The sequence below is a fragment of the Equus quagga genome, chromosome 8, assembly GCF_021613505.1.
Source record: "Equus quagga isolate Etosha38 chromosome 8, UCLA_HA_Equagga_1.0, whole genome shotgun sequence".
Taxonomy (NCBI): Eukaryota; Metazoa; Chordata; class Mammalia; order Perissodactyla; family Equidae; genus Equus; species Equus quagga.
In genome coordinates this window covers 84,980,255-85,002,695 of record NC_060274.1, presented here as the reverse complement: position 1 = coordinate 85,002,695, position 22,441 = coordinate 84,980,255, and the positions used below count along the sequence as shown (strand labels likewise).

Sequence of the window (22,441 nt, the reverse complement as noted above, 5' to 3'; positions counted from 1 at the left end):
GCCATGCTGTGGCAAGCGTCTGACATATAAAGTAGAGGAAGATGGGCATGGATGTTAGCTCAGGGCCAGTCTTCCTCAGCAAAAAGAGGAGGGTTGGCAGCAGATGTTAGCTCAGGGCTAATCTTCCTCAAAAAAAGAAAAAAGATTGGTGAAGTCTCTGGAGCTTGTATTCTCCTGGAGGGAGATGTACAAGCAACAAGTAAACAATTGAAGATGAGAAGAAAGTGTATTCGAGAGCGTATTAAGTACTCCAAACAAAATAAACAGGGTGATATGACAGATAAGGTGATACGATAGAGAAGATCTGATGGTTGGGGAAGTGCTCATTTTTATGGGGTTCAGGGAGAACTTCTGTTATTAGGTGAACTGTGACCTGAAACCTGGACATGCAGAGAACTCGGGGACCAGAATTCCAGGCAAACGGCAAATTCAAAGGCCCTGTAGTAACAACATTGTGGTTTGTTTGACGAATGGGAGCAGAGGTAGTGGGGCTGCACGGAAGTGCGCTCTGAGAAGAATGGGGCAGACAGGGCAGCGTCGAATGCGGGAGCCACACCATGGCTCAGAGGCGTAGCATGAGGTCTTGCTTTTCTTTTAAGAGCAATGGGAAATTGTTGAAACTGTTGGATTCATATTTAACGATGATGATTTTGGGCTCCTATTTGGTGAATGGAGTGTGTGTGTGTGTGAGAGAGAGAGAGAGAGAGAGACAATGTGGGCTGAAAGGAGACTGCCAAGAGTGAAAGCAGGGAAACCAGGCAGGAGGCTGCTGGACCGCAACAATCCAGGCAAGAAATGAGAGGGAGAAAAGCGGGCAAATGCAAGATATATTTGGAGGTGAATTTGACATCTGCTAAGGGAAAAGGGTGAGTGTGGGAAAGTGAGAGGTCCAAGTTTCTGAAGTTTGGTGCCATTTAATGGAGAGGGTCGAGTTCTATTTTGAACATTAGTCTGGAGATGGCCTGTGGGGCATCTACTTGAAGAGGTCAAGCAGGCAGATGGAGCGAGATGTTTGGAGCCCAGGGGAAAGGTCTTAGCTAGAGATGCAAACTTGGGAGTCCATATTCTGCACAGTTCCTGGCAGACCACCCAGGCACACAGTTGGTAATTAATAAATGCTTATGAAATGACTGATTGATAACTGATGGAGAGGACAAGTGAGAATTTTGCATACTGGAGGATGGTTTGAATCTCTTGGCAAGGAGCACTCAGGAAATGCCAATAGAGTGCCAGGTGCCACGGCTGCTCCATAAATATTAATTTACAGCGATGAATCTCAGGAAAGCAATGGACTGCTATTTCAGTAACTGACCTACCTGGCTTAATTGGTGCCAGAGCTGTTGTTCAGCAGCTTGTAGCCTCTGTTCCTCACTCTCCATATCTTTTTTCCTGGTGGCTTAATTCCTGACCCAGGCATCCTGCTTTGTTCTTGATGGTTGCCTTTTTTTGCCCTCACCTTCAGAGATTACTGTCATTGCTCTGACCCTGTCCCTAATGACTGTCTCAGAAGCTGCTCTTCACAGGTCTCTGAATCTGCCATGAATCACGAACACTGAGTACCTATTATATGCAGGCACCATTCTAGACACTTGACGCAGATATCCTATTTAGATTCATTTAGATACAAAGTCAATGTTCGCCTTTGGGTTAGACCTTAATCCCCCCGAGACAGGAAGTGCTTGGCTCTAAGAGAGGTACCTAGAAAGCGGTAGAGCAAGGACTCGGAAGAAGTCTAGCTGGGCTCCCTGCCTGGGTTTGCAAAGCTTGTTGGATTCTGCCTGCTGAATCAGTCTGTAGCCTTGAGCGACAGTGTTCCATATCGCTGTAACTGCAGACTTAACTTGGTGCTCTAAAGTGGGTATTCATCACGTTCAATAAGAAGATCCTAACCCGAGAGAGGCCCATAGTCTGGGAAGTTATTAGTCATTAGAGAAACAAAAGAGATCGAGTACGTTGGAGTAGCACAGCTGGGCAGGCTTGCCGAGGCAAGGGAAGAGGTAGCTGAGAGGAGAGGGTTTGATGACTAAGAAGGAGGGCAGCAGGACTGTGCATAAAAGGAAAATGTGAACTCTTGATAGCTAGCGAAAGGGTGAGATGGCAAAGAAACAGAAAAAAATCACAACTCATTGTTCAAAAGAAACAGCCTTTATGGCTTTATGTAAATGTGTTAAGAAAGCTTCAATCTCTCTGGCCACACACTCAACCTGAAAGGCTTTCTGTCTTCGTTAGGCACGTCCCCTGAGCACGCAGGTGTGCCACAAGGCAAAGAGACGTTTGCTTAAACACCATCTGTAGCAGAAGCAGCCATTTCACCAGTGTCCGAGAGGAGGCTGTGCCCTCACTAGAAGGAGGCCAAGTCCTAGGAGGCCCAGCAATTTGGGCAGGAATTATTTGCAGTTAACGTCGCACAGGAGGACAAAGGGAACTGTCACCACTCCTGCTGGCGCTCATCTAGACAGCACCTGTTCTTCCAGCACACTCAACCCTTTATCGCCTGACACCTGCCTGGCTGGATGGGCCCCATGCTGCCTGCCGAGGAAATGGAACTGATGAATATCCATTTCATATTAGATTTCATGGCGGAAATGGGAGCATGGAATTTCTAGAGGCAAGCTACCAATGAATCCAGCATCAACCAGGTATAACTTATTAATGAATCAAATTGATAAAGGTCAAAAGGTGAAAACTTGGTTTAAAAGACAGACAAGAGGAAAAAAAAGCTGCACATATACCATGTCCTTTAGCTGTAGCAGATCCTCGTGGCTTGTGGCACACAGCTGTGCTTTGCTAAGGTGTCTGTGGCATTTCCTTCCGACGTAAGTGCAACATTAAAGAGATGTGCAGTGGACCCTCAGCCCCCTGGACATCTGAGGAGTTTCAGCCGAAGCCTAGGCAGAGCTTCTGTGAAGCTAATCTGAACCCACCCATCTCCACTGCTGACAGTCCACCTGCCTCAGAGGACAACCGACATGGTTCCAAGGATTCTGAGAAACAAACAAGTGCACTCTCTCTCTCTCTTTCTCCTTCTCTCTTTTACACACACACACCCACCCACACACATGCAGAGGTAAAAATCTTAACTATATCTCTAATTACATATGTTATGATTTTGTTCTCTTTTAATATGACACTCAAAGGTACCAAGAGGCAAGTTCTTTGGGGCATTCTCAACACCTCGACCAAAGTCAGAACAGTGTAGGCTCTCCATATGTATTTGTTGAATAAATGAACAAATGGATATTTACTGCCCCCTTGGGTTTCAAGTTCTGGTGTCCAACCGTGCCTGGAAATTTTCTATTAATACCCCTGGGAAGAGTCCTTAGTTGTATTCTAACTTTACAAATATTCTTTTTATGGAGACATTTAAACTCCTCCAGCTCCCTACACTTGGTTATATGTTTTCTGATGGAGAAATACTAAATGTAAAGTAGGACTGAAGGAATTTTTAACAACTTGTTTCTTAATTCTTACCACAAACACCCTATTTAAAGCATCTCATCAAAAAAATTGTATTTGTCCTGTTCTTCTCTTATTTGCATTTTATTGGGTAACCAAAGACAACCATCAGCAGGGTGAGTGACAGGATAGGATAAGACTACCAAATAAAGATTTGACTCCACCCTGGATTGTTCCTTAAGGATTAGATATTTTCTCCTCTCCAGCCACATTCCTGGGATAAGAATGTCTACTCTGCATTAAAATTCAGATTACTTGATAAATCTCAATACCCTTCAATAGAAGTAAAATTTTATATAGAAAGATTTATTAAACAGTGATAAGCTGGCTCTAGATGTGGGCATGTATGTCCCTAAGTCTTTGAGACAGATTAAGGACCATATCCGGTCAGTCTGCCAGGAAGTACTGATGTTCAAGGATGAATCTCAAGAATGCTGGAAATGGAGCCTTTTCCCCCTGATAAGGCAGATGTGACATTTAAAAAGATATCTGCTACTCTGTATGTAATCAAAGTCATAATAACAAAAATAAGCAAGGAGCCATGGACCTTTGTTTGAAGGATATTAGTTTGGCTATTAAAGAAACTGGTCAACGTGACAATAGAAAATAGAGCTGTGGTGCTGTCTTTCAAATCTTGCAGGAAGCCCAGACGATAAGAGAACTGATGAGCGAAGGAGGGATAGAGAAAGTTCTGTGGGCTGGTAAGCATTTTTATGAGACGATATATTTTTTAAGCTTATCGCCAAGAATAAAAACACAGTCACTTTTCTTGGAGGGCTTTCTCTTTAATGTCAAGTAAATATTTAAAAGCATAAAGATTTGCTAAATATGGGGTGTTGAGAGTACCCAGATATTTATTATTCTCTGTATTTTCTCTGTTGGAAGCATTCTCTCATAAAAAATGATAAAAGAATCAAAAGGAGGAACAAGGAAAACAGCCAAAATACACATTTTAGGGGAGTTTACCAAGGATGCTTCATTTGCCTCTGCAATGGTTAAAAATGTGAGATATTTGATTCCAAGTTAGTTTGTTAGTATTTTTAAAATAACACCTGATTTCAAAATATAGCGTCTTCAGGTGTTAAATTTGGTGACATTCTAACAAGCGTTAAAGAAATCAACTCCCAGGAAACTTGAAAGCCCTTCAACATCAACATAGTGCTGCCAATTCATCATCTTTAACAAGGTGTATTGGAAATAGCTGAATACTGACCTCCCCAGGACAAATGATCCTCTTGGGACGAGGGGCCTCTTGCTGTAACTGATACACTGCCAAAAAAAAAAAAAAAAGATAATTATAATCAGAAAACTGCAACACATACCGACATGCCTTCAAATAGTTCCATCTAAGTACATCTCAAAAACTGCAAATATTTCAAACAAAAAGCAAAGAGGATACTGGCACATTTTTAGAAGGAATGAAGTCAGATCATTTATATGGAAATTAGTCACCATGAATGCAAACTGGAAAAATTGGTTTTTTTTCCTTCTTATAAGGCCAATTTAGTTTCATAATTGTTACTGGCATTGTTCATTTTATGGCTTTCTTGGAAGACTAGATGCGACTAAAATTCTTCTGAATATTTTAAAATTGAAATTCTACTTGTAACTAAGTAGTAGGATCATATAATAATAGGATTCCTGAATTTCAATGCTGATGTCTCCTGACAGAGCAGGAAAGACGGGCATTAGAAGAGGAGGGCCCTTCTCTGCAACGTTAACAGTTATGTACAAAGACACAACTGATTCTGTGAGAGAATGAAACACCAAGTCACTGCTCTTCTCATGAGTTCCATTTTTGCCCTATCACCATGAATTCTCATCTATTTGACTATTTCCCACCCATTGTCATTCTTTTTTCTTGGGCCCTTTCATATCTTAAATAAAAATAATTCTCTTGTATCCTACTTTAAAGACAGACTTTCAGGCGTGGGCATGGAGGAAAGCAGGTAATCACATAAAAAAATACAGCTTATCAGACTATAATTTGTGATTTTTCAGACTATAACAAATGATTTTCTGCTGCTCAGCTAGTCCGGTTATTATCTCTGTTAGAAGGAAACTAGCCTATGCTGGTGCCTCTGGGTTCTACTTCCACGAACACAGAAATTGAATACAAACCTAGTTGATGTTATCTTCAGAATCTTGAGAGGGAAAAATTAATTTCAGATGGAATAATCTATGAAAAGTTAAAAACTCAGTCCTATAAAGTCTTTCCAGAAAATGTAATAAGATAAGCAAAAATTTCTGATTTATTCTTATATCTAAAAATAAAAAAGAAATTTCAATGGAAGGGCAGATGGTTATGTGGAAACAGAGATGAAAATGATGGGCTGTGTTTTGTAATTATGGGTCCCCAATGCTTTCGGCTCAACGTAGTCATTTTCTTACCTAATTAGGTGTAGACTATCCAGCTTTAGCACAGAGAAGAGACTGCCTCACCCTCTTATAGATGTTGTAATGTGCCACATTTCTAAGCTTAGTTTGCCCACACTAAAGATGATGCCTGTGTCACTTAAGGACAACTAGACCCATGTATGGGAGATAGGGTGAGAGAAGGCTTCTTGTAAAAGAAGAAATGTGAGGAAGAGTTAGCCAAAGATAGAGAAATAATTGTGGACATTCCACTGACTATCACAGTAGGGCTCATGCGCTCCTTAAGCCGTGAGAGAGGCTACATGGAATCCTTTATTTGTCTCGAATCACCTCCAGCACCTACTAACTGCTTTTCAGCAGGCTGTGGCTGCTAATGAGTGTGATGAGAACCAACGGGGCCATCTCTGAGAATCACAGAGTTCTAGATCTAAGGAGAATTGCAGAACACACATCTAGAGAACCCTGTCCCTTCTCTTCCCACTGTCAATGCCTCTTGAAGCCAACATTTATATGTGGGGGGCCCAGGTGGAATGGCTTTGTGAATGCCACTCTTAATGCCTCCCTTGGAGATGACAAAGGAAGCACAGCTGTTATAAGACAGAAGCATTTTAGCCAAGTGTGCCTTTGCAATGCGTATCAGCAAATATGTGAGCATCTGGTATAGACCAGATACTACAGTCAGCATTATGTGCAGGCTTTGAGGATGAGTGGAGAGGAAGGGAGAAGAGAAGGCAACCAGCATACTGAGTGCCTGTCATGTGCCAGGAACAATATTATATTGAATCTTCATGAGAACTCAGAAAAAACAGCTTTGTATCATTATCATTCTCATTTCTCAGATGAGAAAACAAGTGCAGAGAAGTTAAATATTTGTCCCATGGTGTCCAGCTAAAATGTATCCTTTTGAATCCAAAGCCCTGGTTTGTTTTTCTTATGCCTCAGGTCCTTTGCACTTGCTATTCCCTCCATCTGGATTGCTCTTTCCCAAGACATCCATATGACTCCCTCTCTCCCTTCATTCAGGTCTTCCCTGGCTTGCCTGACTTGCGAGGTGACTTGATCTGGTCTGTTTCCAAATAATGATAATAAGGATAAGACTATTCAGAATAATAGAAGCTGCCATTTTCTGGGCACCTACTATGTGCTACACACCTTATGTGCATCTTCTCATTTAATCTTTCCAACAAACTTTCAAGGTAACTGTTATTCCCCCCTACCTACCCACCCGTAAAGCAGTGGAGATGCTAAGCTTTGAAGAAGCTGAAGGTCACACAGATAATATGATGAAATCAAGATTTAAAGCCTGATTTTCTGATCCCAAAGTCTGTATTTTTCAGCCTCAGCCAGTGGTTCCCTGAAGTAGATGGTTAGGAGATCCCATGTGGGGCTGCTTGTGTTAGAATCTCCGAGGAGCCACAATAAAATACAGATTCCCAGACTCTGTGTTCCCTAGCCATGCTCACTCTGCCAGTCTGGTGAGGGGCCCCGAAATCTGTTTTTTTAAAGCTCTTCAAGAGATTCCAATGCACAGCCAGGAGTGATGGCCACTGCCCTTCACCTCGCTGAAGGAAGGATCAGAGTGGGAACCTTGGAGGCAGGGAAGCGAGAGAGAGTAGTATTTTAGTTGTACATAAACGAGATGGTGAAAGTGTGAGTTGAGGTGACACTGGTGGGAGTGCAGATGAGAAGGTGGGTGACTGCAGAGAAGGACTGACCAGCTTGATTACAAATTGAATAGAGAGAAGGACGTTGAATGACTGAGAGATCCAGACGCCATTAACAATCACGGAGGATACCGGCGAAGGAACATTTCTGGACAGTTCCTCTCCCCTGTCCACAGGCTAAAGCGCAGAGCTGTGTCCTCTAGGGACCCTCTGAGCTTTAGTAAAGAGAAATGTAGTACTTCACCAGCCTCATAACTGGGAACAGTCTGAGCCAGGGGTGATTTTGAGGGGATGCCTGCAAACCCCTCAAGCCAGGAACACCTCTCCTTCCTGGTCCTTGGGCAGCACACATCATTAATTGACTATTTCTCAGTGAGCAGGTCTCAGATCCGCAAGACCTGCTCAGTACTTTTCCAAACAACAGAAGTTGGCAAATGGGCACAGAAGCCATTTGGGTTATGTGTCTGTCTATAAAGATAATGAGACGGTAACCAACTGCAATGATAGCCATATGAAAAATGGGGCCCTAAATCCTATCTTAGCTTCGAGAGAGGGCCCCAGTCCCTCATTGTCATGGTTAGCCATAACAAAACAAACATCTGTAAAAAAAAATCTCAGAGGTACATTTAATATAACTGGAACATGTCATATTATCTGAAAGTGTCACTTCTTGAATTTTCCTTGTTCAACAAACACATTTCACAAGCAAAATGCAATGATGTATTTCACTTCTTGGGTGGTTCTGTGGGCTAAGAGGCGATATGATGGACTCTGCTTGTACAGCAATGTTCCAAATATGTTCCAGGCACTCCCCAGCCCTGGGACCTCTACAGCGTACGAAAGAACTCGTAGCACTGGAATAAGCTGTTTGACGGGGGTTGGGGTGGGGGGTCATCACTCACTGAGAGGATGTTTTACTTTCTCTTCAATAAGAAAACTCGACTCACCCTCCTCTGGTAACAGAATCAACCTACTCCTTATGGACACCGAGCGAAAGCCTGTGGCCTGGGTGATGCTGAAGCCCAATCCAGACTCATCAGCTCATAAGAGACCCTGCAGGGATGGCCTCTAACAGCCACTTGCTTCTAAAGAGGGCACGTGGACCCAGGAGCCAAACCTCACCACTTCGTTGTGACATTGTGCTAGTATCACCCTGCTCAGTGCCCATGTCTTCCCAGTTTTCATAGAAAAAAACTCATAAGCATGAGTAAGAAATAGTAGGTGCTTTAGATGTCTTCTTGGCTCAAGCCCAGCTCTAGCCTGCGTCGCCAACAGAACATTCGTCCAGTCTTAATGGCGAACGACTTCTTCTCTTGTCTAATGGCACTGTGAAAGACCAGAGGATGAAGCTGTGTATCCTTGAACCAGAGGATCTATGACATAAGCGTGCATAAGAAACACCCATGTGATGTGATAAATTACAAATCCCCCTACTTTTTTGATTCAGAAATCTGGAGTAAGGTCCAGGAATTGTTATTATAAATATTCTCCTCAGGTGATTCTGATTCAGGAGGCCTGCGGATCTGGGTTTTGAGGTTCTAAACTCCTCTTTAGAAACACACGCACGAGCTAGGACTGCTTCACCCGCTGCTGGGGAGAGTCTCCTGGGAGAGCTGTCGGCCGTAGCATCTGCCGCCTAATTGGCATTTGGTCCCTTAAAAAATAAAACCTTTCAGAGTACACCCATGGTGGTTGGCTTTTGAACTTGTCTACTTAGGGCATACAGTTCATCCAGTTCTGGTTTAAAGTTTAGAATGTAACTTTACTTTTTTTTTAAGCGAACTTGAAAATAGCTTTTCTTTCAGAGAACTGAAACCAAAGCTTTCTCAGTGACCTCATCAATGTTTTGGAGTTTGGTCTTGACTATTAAGGACTAGCTGCAGATATACGATATTTTGGGACAAGATTATTCTTTTGGAAACAGCCCAGTAAGTGACAGCATTAGCTTCTGAGAAAGAGAGGGGAGCAGAGAATACAGGAACTTAAGGGACATCGTATGACCTCACAGTTCTTCAACTCAGGACCAAGTGTCATGCATCCTTGTGGCCCACAACTCCAAGCTCACTGTCTGGCTTAAGGCAAAGACTTAATATGCATTTGCTGAATGAATGAATGAATAAATAATGCACTTTACGTAAAATACCGAGAGACCTGATTTCTAAGGTTCCTTACTCTTCTAAATTTTTAAATCAGACATTTGTGGTTGCCTTCCCAGCATCCATTTCCATCTTCCCCATTCCAATAGTACTCCAAATTTTCTAGTCATGTGTATGATATAGGATTGGTCCTCCCACCCCCATCAGAGTTTCAGTGGTGGTCCCTGCTTGCTTTAGGGCAGTTAGCATATCCCAACTCTCTGACCACAGTGACGGAGTCAAAATTGGTGACTCAGGTCAATCTGAGACTCAGTGCTAAGACTTGGCTTGAAGTGTCAGGAAAGTAAACTGTCTCTTTGCCTGTTGCTCTTGAATGAGGAGGCCTTATCCCTGGTGCTGTTGGTAGCTATCTGGGGATCACAAGGGAGGAGTCTACTAACAGCAGAGCCAAACCTAGGAGAGTAGAGCCAAAAAAGGAGGAGAGACACACTGGGTTCTGGTAATGTCATTTGAGTTGCTGGAACAAGTCAGGCCTGAAGACAATGCCCTTAGACTTTTTGCTTAAGTCAATCAATGTGATTGAGCAGATGATTCCGCTACTTGCACCCAAGAGCATTGCAATTAGCATTAAAACTCAGACACAGCTCCTTAAAGTGAATCATTATGAAGTAGACTAATTTTATTTTAGGAATAATGTCATAATTGGGACTAATGCTTCATGATAATATTCTGATATCAAATAAGTCAAAGTTATGAAATAATGAAAGCAAAGACATACTTCTATACTTCTCTAATAATTGAATATCATGACTTTAAATTTTTAAACCTAATATGGTTTAAATTTTTAAACCTAATTTTTAATCCTCTAATATGGCAAAAATATACTGCATCCAGTAAATATAGGAAAGATTTCAAAGTAACAAATAATCACTAAAGTTAAAAAAAAAAGTGTATGATGGAAAGATGTGGATTCCATAAATGATATGCTAACGAATTTACTTCAATATCTAAAATTAATCTCTCAAAAGACGGTTTGTGATCTTTCAAAAAGAAGAGCTTGGTGATTCCTGGGGTTGGGAATGGGTTTGCCAACAGGTTATTTAAAACAAAACAAATTTCATATTCTGAAATTTGCTGGGCTTTCAGATCAGGAAAATGCTATGATTATAGTGTATTTGGATTTTAAAAGTATCTCATGAAGTCCTGCAAGCCCTCAGTGTCCTTCTCCTATTCCTCCTTCAAGATTCCTGTGAAAATTTAATCTCTTCTAGAAAGGCTCCTCTAGTCCCCGAGGTACAGTAGTAGTATATTATTACTAAAATTCATTTGCATTTTAAGTTAGTTGGTTTACATCTGCCTCTTCACTAGACTGTAAACTGGAGGAAAGTATGGACCACATTTTATTCATTTTTGATTCCTAATACTTATTCTCTGACATTCAGAAGGTATTCATTGTTTGCTGAAAGACCAAATGAGTGGACGACAATCTTGGGATTAACGTGCAATAGCAGGAGCTTGGGAATAATATTGTCAGGTGAGTTTATAAGTGGTCCAACACGCAAACCCAAACAATTCATGGATCCAGGACAACCAAAAGAGAATTCTTTCTCAGTGGTGCTCTGTAGGTCTCTGGTCAATGTGTTTTTGATGCCACAGATGGCCTACTGAAGGCATAGGTCCCTCAGTTTTGGAGTTCCACGTCACTAGAGGCCCTCAAATAGAAACTGGATGACAATTAGTTAGGTGCAATAGAGAGGAATTTCATTTATGCCATTAGGTTTGTAATAAATGACTTCAACCATCCCTTCTGCATCTGAAGTTTTATGATTCTAGAACAAATTTTTTAAAAAACCCCACAACTGGGTTAGACCCCCAAATCAGACTTAAAACCAATTTTACTCTAGGGTAAAATTGATACTGTGAACATATAATTAGCAAGGTGTTTTCTAGCTTCCTTAGGACACAGAAGTACATTTAAGAGATATATTGGGTGGCCCAAGGTCTCTTTGCAAAAGGCGAAATGAATTTGAGCCAATGCCATTGTTTTGCTTCAGTAAAGCTCTCTGCGGTGGCATTCACTCAACAAATATTTATTGGGTAGTTAATGTATGCAAGGCTGTGTGCAAGGCAGTGTGCAAGGAATAGTAAGTCATGGAACACCCAGCACCTCTCACTACAGATATTTTGTTGATTTACTGTCAGAGCACTTCACACTCCATTAGGAAACAAACAAACAAAAACATCCAATTACTAAGTCATTAGTACTGCCTTTTAAAACAGAAGATCAGAATGCAGAACATTAGAGTGGAAGAGCCCTTAGAGACCCAGCACCGTCCCTTTATTTCACAGATGGAAGAACAGACTCCTGTAATGAAGAACGAGGTACCTCTACATATGCTGACATGGAAAGATAGAAACGATATTTGTGAAGTGACATGAGCAAGTTGAAGGTCACCAAGTGCAGCATAAACCTATTTTTACAAAAGGAAATAACAACAACATAATGCCTTAATATAAGGTATGTGTATTTTAAACACGTAGAAGGATATGCCTCCCAAAATTGACAGGGGTCAGCTACTAGGGAGCAGGAAAGAGGCGTGGAATACAGAGTGGGGGCTCGTTTGTGGATTACGGGAAATTTTTACTCTCAGCTTTACGTATTCCGGTAGTTTATTTTTTAATGTAGCTTTGTATTGCTTTTGTAACAAACATATATATCCATAGGCATATGTATATACATGTGTGTGTCTCTGTGTGCATGTGTATACTTATTTATGTATTTATGTACAAAATTTTAAATAGAAAGAAAAAAAGTCTTGGAGACTTGCAGGCTGTGGGTCAGACTTGCTTCTGGGTTCCACTCTGAATGCCGCTCCAACGCTTTTTGTAAAACCTTTGCCAAGTTACTGAACCTCCCTGAGCTGTGGTTTCCTTGTATGCGAGATGGAGATAACAACGGTACCCGTTGCTTAGGACTGTGGTGAGAATTTGAGAGTTCAAGCGCACAGTTGGCGCAGTAGCTGGCCCACAGCAGGTCTCAATGGGCATAGAAACAAGGGCAAGATCAATAACAATAGCAAGAATTATTCTTATTGTTGCTGCCTAGAAGTAGAGCCTGAACAAGAACTGTGTCCCTCAGCTCTGAGCCCAGTGGGCTTCCATCCTACCACACTCCTCCCCACTCTAACAGGAGAATTACTTAGTCAGGCAGATGACACTGAGGAAAGAGACAATAAGCTTGAGGTGATGACAACTGCCTGCCTTCCTGAGGGGAGTTGAACTGGTGGCTGATGATCAGATAATGATGTCTGTTTCTAAGGAGTTGCCCTTAGTGATCAAACATAATTCTGTGCTATAGTTTTGCTAATTTTTTTTGTGGTAAATCTCATATGATGTTACAGCTTTAGGATGATTGGCCAAGAACAGAACTCATGGAAGTCAACAAATTTACCCTTGCTGACCAACTGTGGAAGGAAGGAAGGGAAGGCAGGAAGGAAGGAAGAGAAAGAAAGAAAGCTCTCAATTGAAAGGTAGAGAGTCAGAGTGTACATTTCCTTTTTTCTAAGCATTTCTGAAGTGGGTCACAGGCAGCCAGCTCTCGAGGGTCCCAGCCAGGGGAGAGTGCTTTTCTAGTCCCCTCTGACCAACATCTCTTGTGAGTGGAAAAAGAAGGATTTGGGTGATCAGTGCTGCGATGTGGGACCGCTTATGTGCACTAAATCAATGGCAAGAATTGTTCAAAAGGCAAGCCTGCTGGAGACTTCTGAGGACATTATCATTTCAGATACTCACAGTACGATTTCCATATCGGAGGCTGGTATTCTTCGGCATCTAGAATAAAAAGAAAGAAATCAATCCGTCAGCCTGCACGTCAAACTGTCAACATGCGTCTTCTCTGGAGGAAAAACAGTCTGTCAGCAGTACTTGGTTTCTGGCCTCAGGGGGCCTCTCCACTCATTTATGGGACAGTTCCAGGCACGAGGGAGGAAATGTGCATGGCAACCCTGTGGACCCAACACCACTGTCTTCAGATCTCTTACATGACAGAATCAATTGCTTAGCCATTTTCATAGAGCCCAGTAAATCAAAAAAGATTTTTAAAGCAATTAACTTGATTGTCCCCTCCAGCAATCCTTTCAAACAGTATTTACTTAACTTGGCATAATAAACATATAATTTATCTCACAGTTTCCAATCAGACCTTTAGCCTATTTATTAAGACTTGAGGGCAAGACGCCGAGTGGCAAGTATGTAATATTAAATCTGGGAAGTTGTGCAACTCGACCAACTGAACTCCTAAAATACTAGGTCTGACAGTAGAGACACTGATGATTCAATTGGAATCACATTATCTCCTTGAATTTACTGCAGTGTGTGACTTTGGAAATTTCCAGAAAACCACTCAGCAATCAGAAGTGTCAGAGTGAAAGAGTTACAACAAAATGGAGAGGACAAAATTGTTATTCATCAAGCTAGAAAACAGACAATGGGAGGAACTCTGCTTGTTCAGTCAACTCAACAAGCCTCGCGCTGACAGCTGAATTTATAATTCTGGCGGAGCGATGAGAGTCTTCCTGAGCTGGTAGCTGAGGCCTGGGTAAAATGTACTCCAGCTCGAACAGCCGGAGGGGGAAACACTTTTCCCAAATCACAGAGGGTTGAGCTGTGGGCACCTTAACAGCTCTCTAATTCAGCTCCTTCAGATGAGGAGACTCTGCTTTTTGTCGTCTGCACTCCACGCCATCACAGAGCTGTCCTTACCCTGTCCTTGTCCCTGCGCGGTCACATCCTACTTTCATGCAAGGGAATAGAACTTTTCTAGCCTCATCCAGTAAGATAATTTGAGAATTTTTCCCCTCCTGAGAAACAAATATGCTACTTATAAATATGAACTAACATGAGTAGTGAACTTCCCCAAATCCTACTCAATTACACAAGGGTAGCTTAAAATAGATTCTTTCACAATTAATATCTTGCTCTCTGGGGCCCTACTAGCCCAGAGGCCACTAAATGCCTCCAAAGGTAATTTCACACAAATAAATTTATATCGTTAGGCCTGGGTAGTCAGGTCCCTACCTATGGATAATGAGCTACATAGGCACACACACAAATACAGTGCTTTAATAACGGTTTATGTTGTTATTCCAACTTAGTTTGCCGAATAAAAGTGAAACTCAATACTTTTGTTGAAGTAAGAGAACAGTATCTTGTAATAGTGAGCTTTTAACCTAAACGTGCAATTAATTTCATCCTTTATATGATACAAACCAATTTTAGTGGGTTAACATGAGTGTTTATAAAGAGCATTCAAATAAAATAAATCAAGTTGCCAAGTTTACAATAAAATTCCAGAACCACCCATACAATGCCACCTCACCAGAAACGCCGGGTCCTGTATGTTAAATGTTGATGACATCTTCTAAAATTTTTTTTCAAAGATAAAGATCAACACGCACACACACACACACAAACACACACACGACAGACTGCATGGAAATGCAGATCCCCGAGATGTCATCTCTACAAAGTTGTAATGTATTGTGATTTTGGATGAGATTTATGCTATGAGGTCAGCACAACTCCCAGACCAAGAAGTGCTCTAGATGTTCAGCACAACTTTCTGCAGAGTGCAATTTTCCACGTGCTGAGGAAAGGTACCCCCCGCAAAAAAGACGTCATCTCTTTTATGCAGGTTTTTAAGTATAGCTGAGACGCTCACCTTGAATCTCCTAAGGTCTTCTTACCTAAAGTTAGAAATTTAGATTAGATAACCCCTCACTGTCTGTTATGTCTTCTTGATCTGTGAAAAACCTAGAATTCTGTTTCCTCTTAAACACTAGCTCTTAGCATTTTAACTTTCGTCCAGGCTGCCCTGCCTGCTGCAGGAACAATTTATCCCTTTCCAGTTGTCCCTTGTTGACAATATAACATAGAGGTAAAGAAAGTTGCCTAGAGAGACTGGAGATCTTAATGCTCCCTTGCTTAAAACCCTCTAAAGTCTTCCCTTCGCATTTGGATTAAAGTGCAAACATCCTACTACGGCCTACAAGGCCCCATGTCATCTGGTCCCTGCCACCTCTTGACTCCATTGCAGACACTTTTCCCTTTTTAACTTATCATCCAACCACACTGGCCTTCACTCTGTTCCTAGAACAAGCCATGTTCTTCCCAGCCCCCGGCCTGTGCCCTTGTGGACTCTCCATGTACAATGCTCTCCAACAGGTCTTGGCATGGCTGACTTGCTCCATCACGTAGGGCTCAGCTCAAATGTCACCTCCCAGGGGCCTTCCCTGCCAATCTTGTGTGAAGTGGTCTTCCCCAACCCCAGTCACTCTCCTCCACAGTGCTTATTACCATCTGAAATTATTTATTGATTGGTTGGCTTGCTATTACTGGTCTCATCCTACTATAAGCCAAACTCCATATAAACAGGAATTGCCTCATTCACGTCTGCCTCACCAGCCCTTAGAAGGGTGCCTGGCATATAACAAACATTCAAAAGACATGTGTTAAATAAATGAATGGACTCTCAGTGTTCAAGTATCACCTCTGACAATTACTGGCTGAATAACTCGAAGTAGGTTACTTAATTTCTTTTAAGGGCCTCCCAATACTCATCTTTATAAAACAGAAAAAATAAAAGCACCTATCCCATGACTTGTCTCCTAGGGTTACTGTGAGAATTAAATGAGATAATATATATAAAATTCTTGAGACAGCACTTGGCAAAAAGCAAATTCTCCATGAAGCCCCACTTATGTTGTTAGTGCGCTGTGGTCAGTGTTCATCACTCTTTTCTGGCTCTTCCCAGGTGAGCTCATGTTCTTGTCCTCTCTCCCTTGACCACAGCCAATGACTGTCTCTATTCTTGCCCCCAGATCTGGAGCCTGTAATTAAGTTCCAGTGCTGTTGTCACGGAATATTTTTCCTTCTCATAAAAGAATTCAAAGCGAGAGGCCATTTGTCATGCTTCAGTGGAACAACTATAATTACCTTGGTCTTAGAGACACGTTTCACAAACCACTAAAGTGCACTGTTAGGAGGCCTCGGCCAAGCGACACGGCACGAAATACTTTTAATATGTCGAAACAAATCTTCAGCAGCCTTCAACACCGCCCTACCAACACGCACCTTTGCCCCCACTGCATACAATATTTTTCAAAGATCTACTTCAGTCTTGGATAGCCTGACATTTTTTTTTTCTAACCTGGATTAGGTTTTCTAGGTCATTTAGTTCATCTTCCTCATTTGCCAAATGAGGAAAATGAAATGCAGAACGATTAAGTGGCTTCTCAAGGTCATCAAACAAGTGAGAGGCAGAGGTGGCATTAGAGCAGAGAGCTCTGCCTTCCAGGCCTCTGACACATCAGTCACCCTCGGCAGGCAGTCCCCCCTAATGTACAGAGACTGAAATCCGGAAAAAAAGGATTGTGTAACAGATTTGTTACTTCAATTCTCGTGCAATTCTTCAAGCTTTTTCAAAGCTTGAAGGGAAAAATAAAACAGAAAAGAAAGAAAACTAGCAGTATGAAAATCGTCCTCAAGTCAAATGGTGGGACAGTATTCCACCTATGCGCATCCCTCCATCCAATAGCTAAGTCCAGGAGGGGCAAGTTACCGAAGTACCGACACCACGAGGCATAACGCTTTTGGAAAGTGTATTCCTTTGTTAAATATTTTAGAGAGACGGGTATAACGCAGAAGGGAAGGAGACGAAGAGAACACAAGCAGCTCCACGTTCTAAGACAAAACTGGCACTGAACCCAGGAGACAGTTACACATTTTTTGAAAGGAACCATAAATTATAAGGATCAATGAGGCTTAGAAAATATATTCCTTAAAAACATTGACTAATATGTATCCAAACTTTAAAACATGTGTAAATCCTTCGACTCAGCAATTCTATTCATGGGAATTCAGCCTAAGGTAGCAATTGTACACCCACAAAGATGGATATATGAACAAGGTGTTCGTTGCTGCTTTGCATATCATAGTGAATGGAACAGCCCAGAAAGAAGAGAGTGATTGAATAAATTATCATATACGATAGCCATGAAAACGATGGTGTGGGTCAGAGCTTTGTGGTCAAGAGTGTGGCCTCTGGAGCTTGACTGTTTACATTCAAAACCTAGCTCTGTCACTAAGTAGCTGTGTGACCTTAGGCAAGTTATCTCACCTCTCTGTGCCTCAGGTTTTTAATCTATAAAATGAGAGTAATAATACTACCCAACATGTAGCATTTTGTGAGGATAGGATGGGTTAATATGTATAAAATACATAGTCTGCTGCCTGGCATGTAGTAAACTCTTTTATCTGCTGTTATTATTATCTGTCTTTAATGATATAGAAAAACATCCATGCTACATTAAGTATTAGACAACTTGTGTTACAAAACAATTTATTAAATATGATCCCATTTTGGGGGGACATTTACTTACTTTTTTAATATGATCCCATTTTTAAGAAAAGATAAACATTTATATACATAGAAATTATCCATAAGACTATAAAAACCCAATTATTAACAGTTGCTATAGACGATAGTGAAAATAGAGGTGACTTCTATTTTTCTGTTCTTTTGCGTACCTGCATTTTCTAATTTTATGTTCACTTTGCTTGCACAAAAATTAAAATGAATGGGAAACTAATTAATGGAAGTGCTAGGTGTTTTCTTTTCTTTTTTTTTGAGGAAGATTGGCCCTGAGGTAACATCCACCATCAATCCTCCTCTTTTTGCTGAGGAAGACTGGCCCTGAGCTAAGATCTGTGCCTATCTTCCTCTACTTTAAATGTGAGATGATTGCCACAGCATGGCCTGATAACCAGTGCTAGGTCCATGCCCAAGATCGAGGTCAGGGAACCCCCCGGGTCACCAAAGCAGAGTGTGCAAACTTAACCACTGTGCCACCAGGCCAGCCCTAACTAGGTATTTTCTTTGTTTTTTTAACATGCTGTCTAAATAAATCACCACCTTGAAACTGAAGTATAAGTAAAAAGACTCAACAAAAATCATTCTTATAATAACACACGCAGCGTGTACAGTGTTAGTGCAGGAAGAGCTGTAGACAAAAGAAGAGACCACGGCTTCTGTAGCAAAAGGCTATGCCCAACCCCCTTGGTCCTCCTTTAAAAATTCTGTGAAATAAATGTTCATGAGCAATTCTAAGCAGGCTGGGAAGCAGGGATCTCCTTTCAGGAAAGAGGGGGAAAAAAGATATAGAGGCTTAGAAGATGATCAGAACCTTACAAAAACAGGTAATAAGACCACTCCAGTGAAATAGCCCACAAAGAATCTGAACATTCTATACAAAAGAAAAGCTGGTTCAGGGGGCCTGGAGGTGCAGGCTAAAATTTGGAAGCGATCTTGAGAAAACCTTCTGTGCTACAGTAACTGAACCCTGACAAGGCAGGCTGCCGTTCTGAACTGGGGGGAGGATAAAGAATTCTGGGATCACCACGTGGAAAGCTCTTCAATGTCTGAGACCCAAGGAGGCGACAACAGGAGCAAGAGAGCACATGTCACAAAAAGCCATCTTTTAGATCAAGAACATGACAAAAATAATGTAATATCTCTATTCTTTTACTAAACTTAAAAAGAATACACATTTATTGTTAAAAACCAGAAAAAGTCCAACAATTTAAAAATGTCTCTTAGAAAGTGCCCAGGCTCAGAGAAAAGCAGCATTATTAGATTTATGTGAATCTTTCCAGATTTTGTCCTGTAAATGTCTAGAATAAAAATTTGTAAAAATAGTCTCATATCATATATACTGCCCTGCAATTTGCTCTTGAACTTAATGATATTTCTTAGGCATCTTTCCACGTCAGTACACACAGATCTGTTTTATTATTTTTTTAACTGTCTTTCACTGTATAATACCAAAAATGTATTTAACTCGTTTATGTAATAGTTTCCAACTGACGAACATTTAGGTTATTTTCAATTTTTCGCTACTATAAACAATGCTGCAAAGATATGTTACATGTGTAATATAGATTGTGGGAAGTTGAACTGCTGGGGGAAGGGTTTGTGTATTTTTTATTTTAAATGCAATTGTTAAAAGGGCCTTCAAAACATTGTATCAATTGGAACTCTCCACAATGTGTGAAAGAGATTTCCCCACCCCCTCACCAACACTGGCTATCATCACTGCACATTTTAATTTTTTGATGCCTTTAAGACTCACTTAGAAAATATACAGATGAAATAGGTATGCATTTGCAGGGAAACAAACAGAGCTTGGAACCTTCTGGGAGTGAACCTGTGGAAACATATGGTCATGGAGGGAAGGGAAAACACGCTGCTCCCACATGTTCTGGTGGCTGCAGCTGGAAGGCTATATTTTTCCACGCATTTGCAGCTCCAGAAACATGTTGACTGGATGGCACCACCTGAGGAGCAAGTGTAAAGGAATTTGGGGACTGATTAATGAAGAAAAATTAGAGACCGCCATGTGCTATGCTTGGGTAAGTGACAACTAAAGAGGAAATACCCGTAAACATCAAGGAGAGCCAGATTCCCTCCCTTGGCTCGGTGGAGTATGACTAGACTAACAGAAAAACACACGCAGGGGCTTTGGAAAATGAGAAGAGTGAAAGATTCACCAATTTAGAGAATGATCCACCATGGAAGTCGGAGATGACTCATCCTTAAGAATATTTCAAACAAAGCTGCATATATTGCATCAGGGGGATCACTTGAGAAATAGGGGGTGGAAGACTGGATTCCTCCCTCTGCCATCCCCTCTCCCAGAAGAGCAAGGCTCTGCTGTTACTTTTGATTTATCCGTGCACACATTTGCAAATGGGCTGCAGTTTGTGGACTTTTTCCAGGGAAGTTGGGTGAAAACAGGTTTTTCAATCGGGTGTAGGCTAGCCTCACAATGAGATGACAGTTCAGAATGTGTTGGGTGATTAGCTTAAAGGGCCCAGAATGGGTTGGGATCCAAGTGAAAGTGAACAAGGACAGCACTAGTATGTTATGTTTGTGCACACATGGCAACACGGCCTCAACACACCCACGATGCCCAAGCTTGGGTCTTCAGAAGGATGTGAGGGGCGAGAGCATGCAGCCGTGGCTGTGGTCTTGTTAGGCCATTCCAGCCAAACGGTGCCGCCCCTGAGCAGGGAGATGATCCTAACTGCCAAAAAACGTTGAAACGTGAAGGCTGTCACAGAGCTTTTCTGCAGTCACGCTGGCTAAGGAATTCAGAAATGTGCTGTAATGCTTGTCGCCTGTACAGGTCCCCTGCATCCCCCTGAGAAATTAGGCATCCATGCATTGTCTTCGTAAGGAATGAAGGCCTGGGGTGCATCTGACTGTGGATCTTGTATCAAGGACTTTGGTAACTGATTTAATCCAAGTTGCAGAGACTAGTTAATAAGACAATTTCCAGAAACTACTGCTGGGCCCTCAGGCTGGGCCCCAAGGTGAAGGCTAATTTGAGATTTTCTGAAGACGATGAAGCCACTGAGGGCCTTGAGCTGGGGTCTGTGGTCACTAGAGGGCACTGGGGCCACACAGAGTTTCTGTTCTGGGCCACTAACTGCAGAGGTATGATGAGATTCTTCCGTTCAACAGGTATTTACTGAATAAATACCATGAGCCAGGCCCCGGGCGCGCCTCAGTGAGCAAGGCAGGAAGGCTCATGAAGCTCTGCGTGATCTGGCCCCTGGCCACCTCTCCCTCCTCATCTCATGTCTCCCCTCGGGCCCCCTATGCCTCAACCACTCTCGCCTTTCTTTTGATCCTTGAACACATCAAGATCATCCCGTTCTTAGAGATCTTACACAGTCTCTTCCCTCTGATTTCCACATGGCCAGCTTCTCTATCATCTGGATCTCAGCTTAAGTGTTCTGGCTCCTCAGAGACGTCTTCCTGGACCATCTAATCTAACGCTGTCTCCCAGATACCCTCTTTATCTCTTTGCAGAGCCTTTTTGCTATCTGAATTATTTTACTATGTGCATATATATTTCTTTGTTTATATTTTGTCTCCCCAGGCCAGACAGATAGCTCTATGAGAGCAAGCACCTCATTTATCTTGTTCTCTGATGTCTGGGTCACCATTAGCCTATTGAGTACATTTTCTGAGTTAGAAAAAGGCATCCCTTTCAGACAGGTGCACGGGTTGGCAATTGGATAGCGCCTGTGTGTGAGAAAGATGCTTTGTCTGGGACACACGGCCTGGAGCCAGAGCACATGGCCTGGTGAAGGGAGTCCAGGATTGGTGTAGCCCCTACTCTTCCCCTCGGTTGGGCACAAACAGGACAACTGAAATGGTCCTGACTGGTGTATCTCAGGATATAGTAGGTGCTCAATAAAGAGTGGGTAAGCGAAAGACATTGTTCCCTGACTCAAAACTTGCACTCTGTTGGGGGATACAAACAAATAAGGAGGTAATTGTATAGTAAGAGGATGTTTAAGAGGAATGTCTATGGCAGAACTTTCCAATCTTTGGAAGGCTAGGTGGGGCTAGGGCAGTTTGGCACTTCTCCATGCCTTGGCCAGTTACTTCTGGCCTTGAGCAGCCTTGTCCAGGGTTCCTTCAAGGGTTGTCCCAGAGAAGTAGAGTCTACCAACAAGGCCTAGGGTCCCCACCGACTGAGAGATGCATTAGTAACTTCTGGTACCATAGCACAGTTAGCCTAGTCAAAGAGGTACTCTGTCACCCAGACATCTACTACAGCAGCCAATGGCAAGGAGTACCTTTATGGACAAGTGTGCCCATGGAGCATGACTTGCAGACCAAGGTGTGGCCTGTCAGGACCAGAGGCAAGACAAACATGGCATTGAGAGCTAGAAGTGGTTCAGCCTGCTGGCTGAAACCGAGAGAGTACGGTGTGTGTG

At 42.2% G+C, this 22,441-nt stretch overlaps 1 protein-coding gene across 1 annotated transcript in view; it reads right to left on the bottom strand.

The window, feature by feature from the left end:
• The window catches only part of CHN2 (chimerin 2), a 287,052-nt gene that overhangs the window by 128,919 nt on the left and 135,692 nt on the right, over window positions 1–22,441 (bottom strand). Inside the window, exons 2-3 of the mRNA XM_046668856.1 lie at window positions 13,385–13,423; window positions 4,670–4,725 (exon numbers count right to left, since the gene is read on the bottom strand). Coding sequence (XP_046524812.1) covers window positions 4,670–4,725; window positions 13,385–13,423 — 95 coding nt within the window. The remainder of the gene's footprint in view (window positions 1–4,669; window positions 4,726–13,384; window positions 13,424–22,441) is intronic.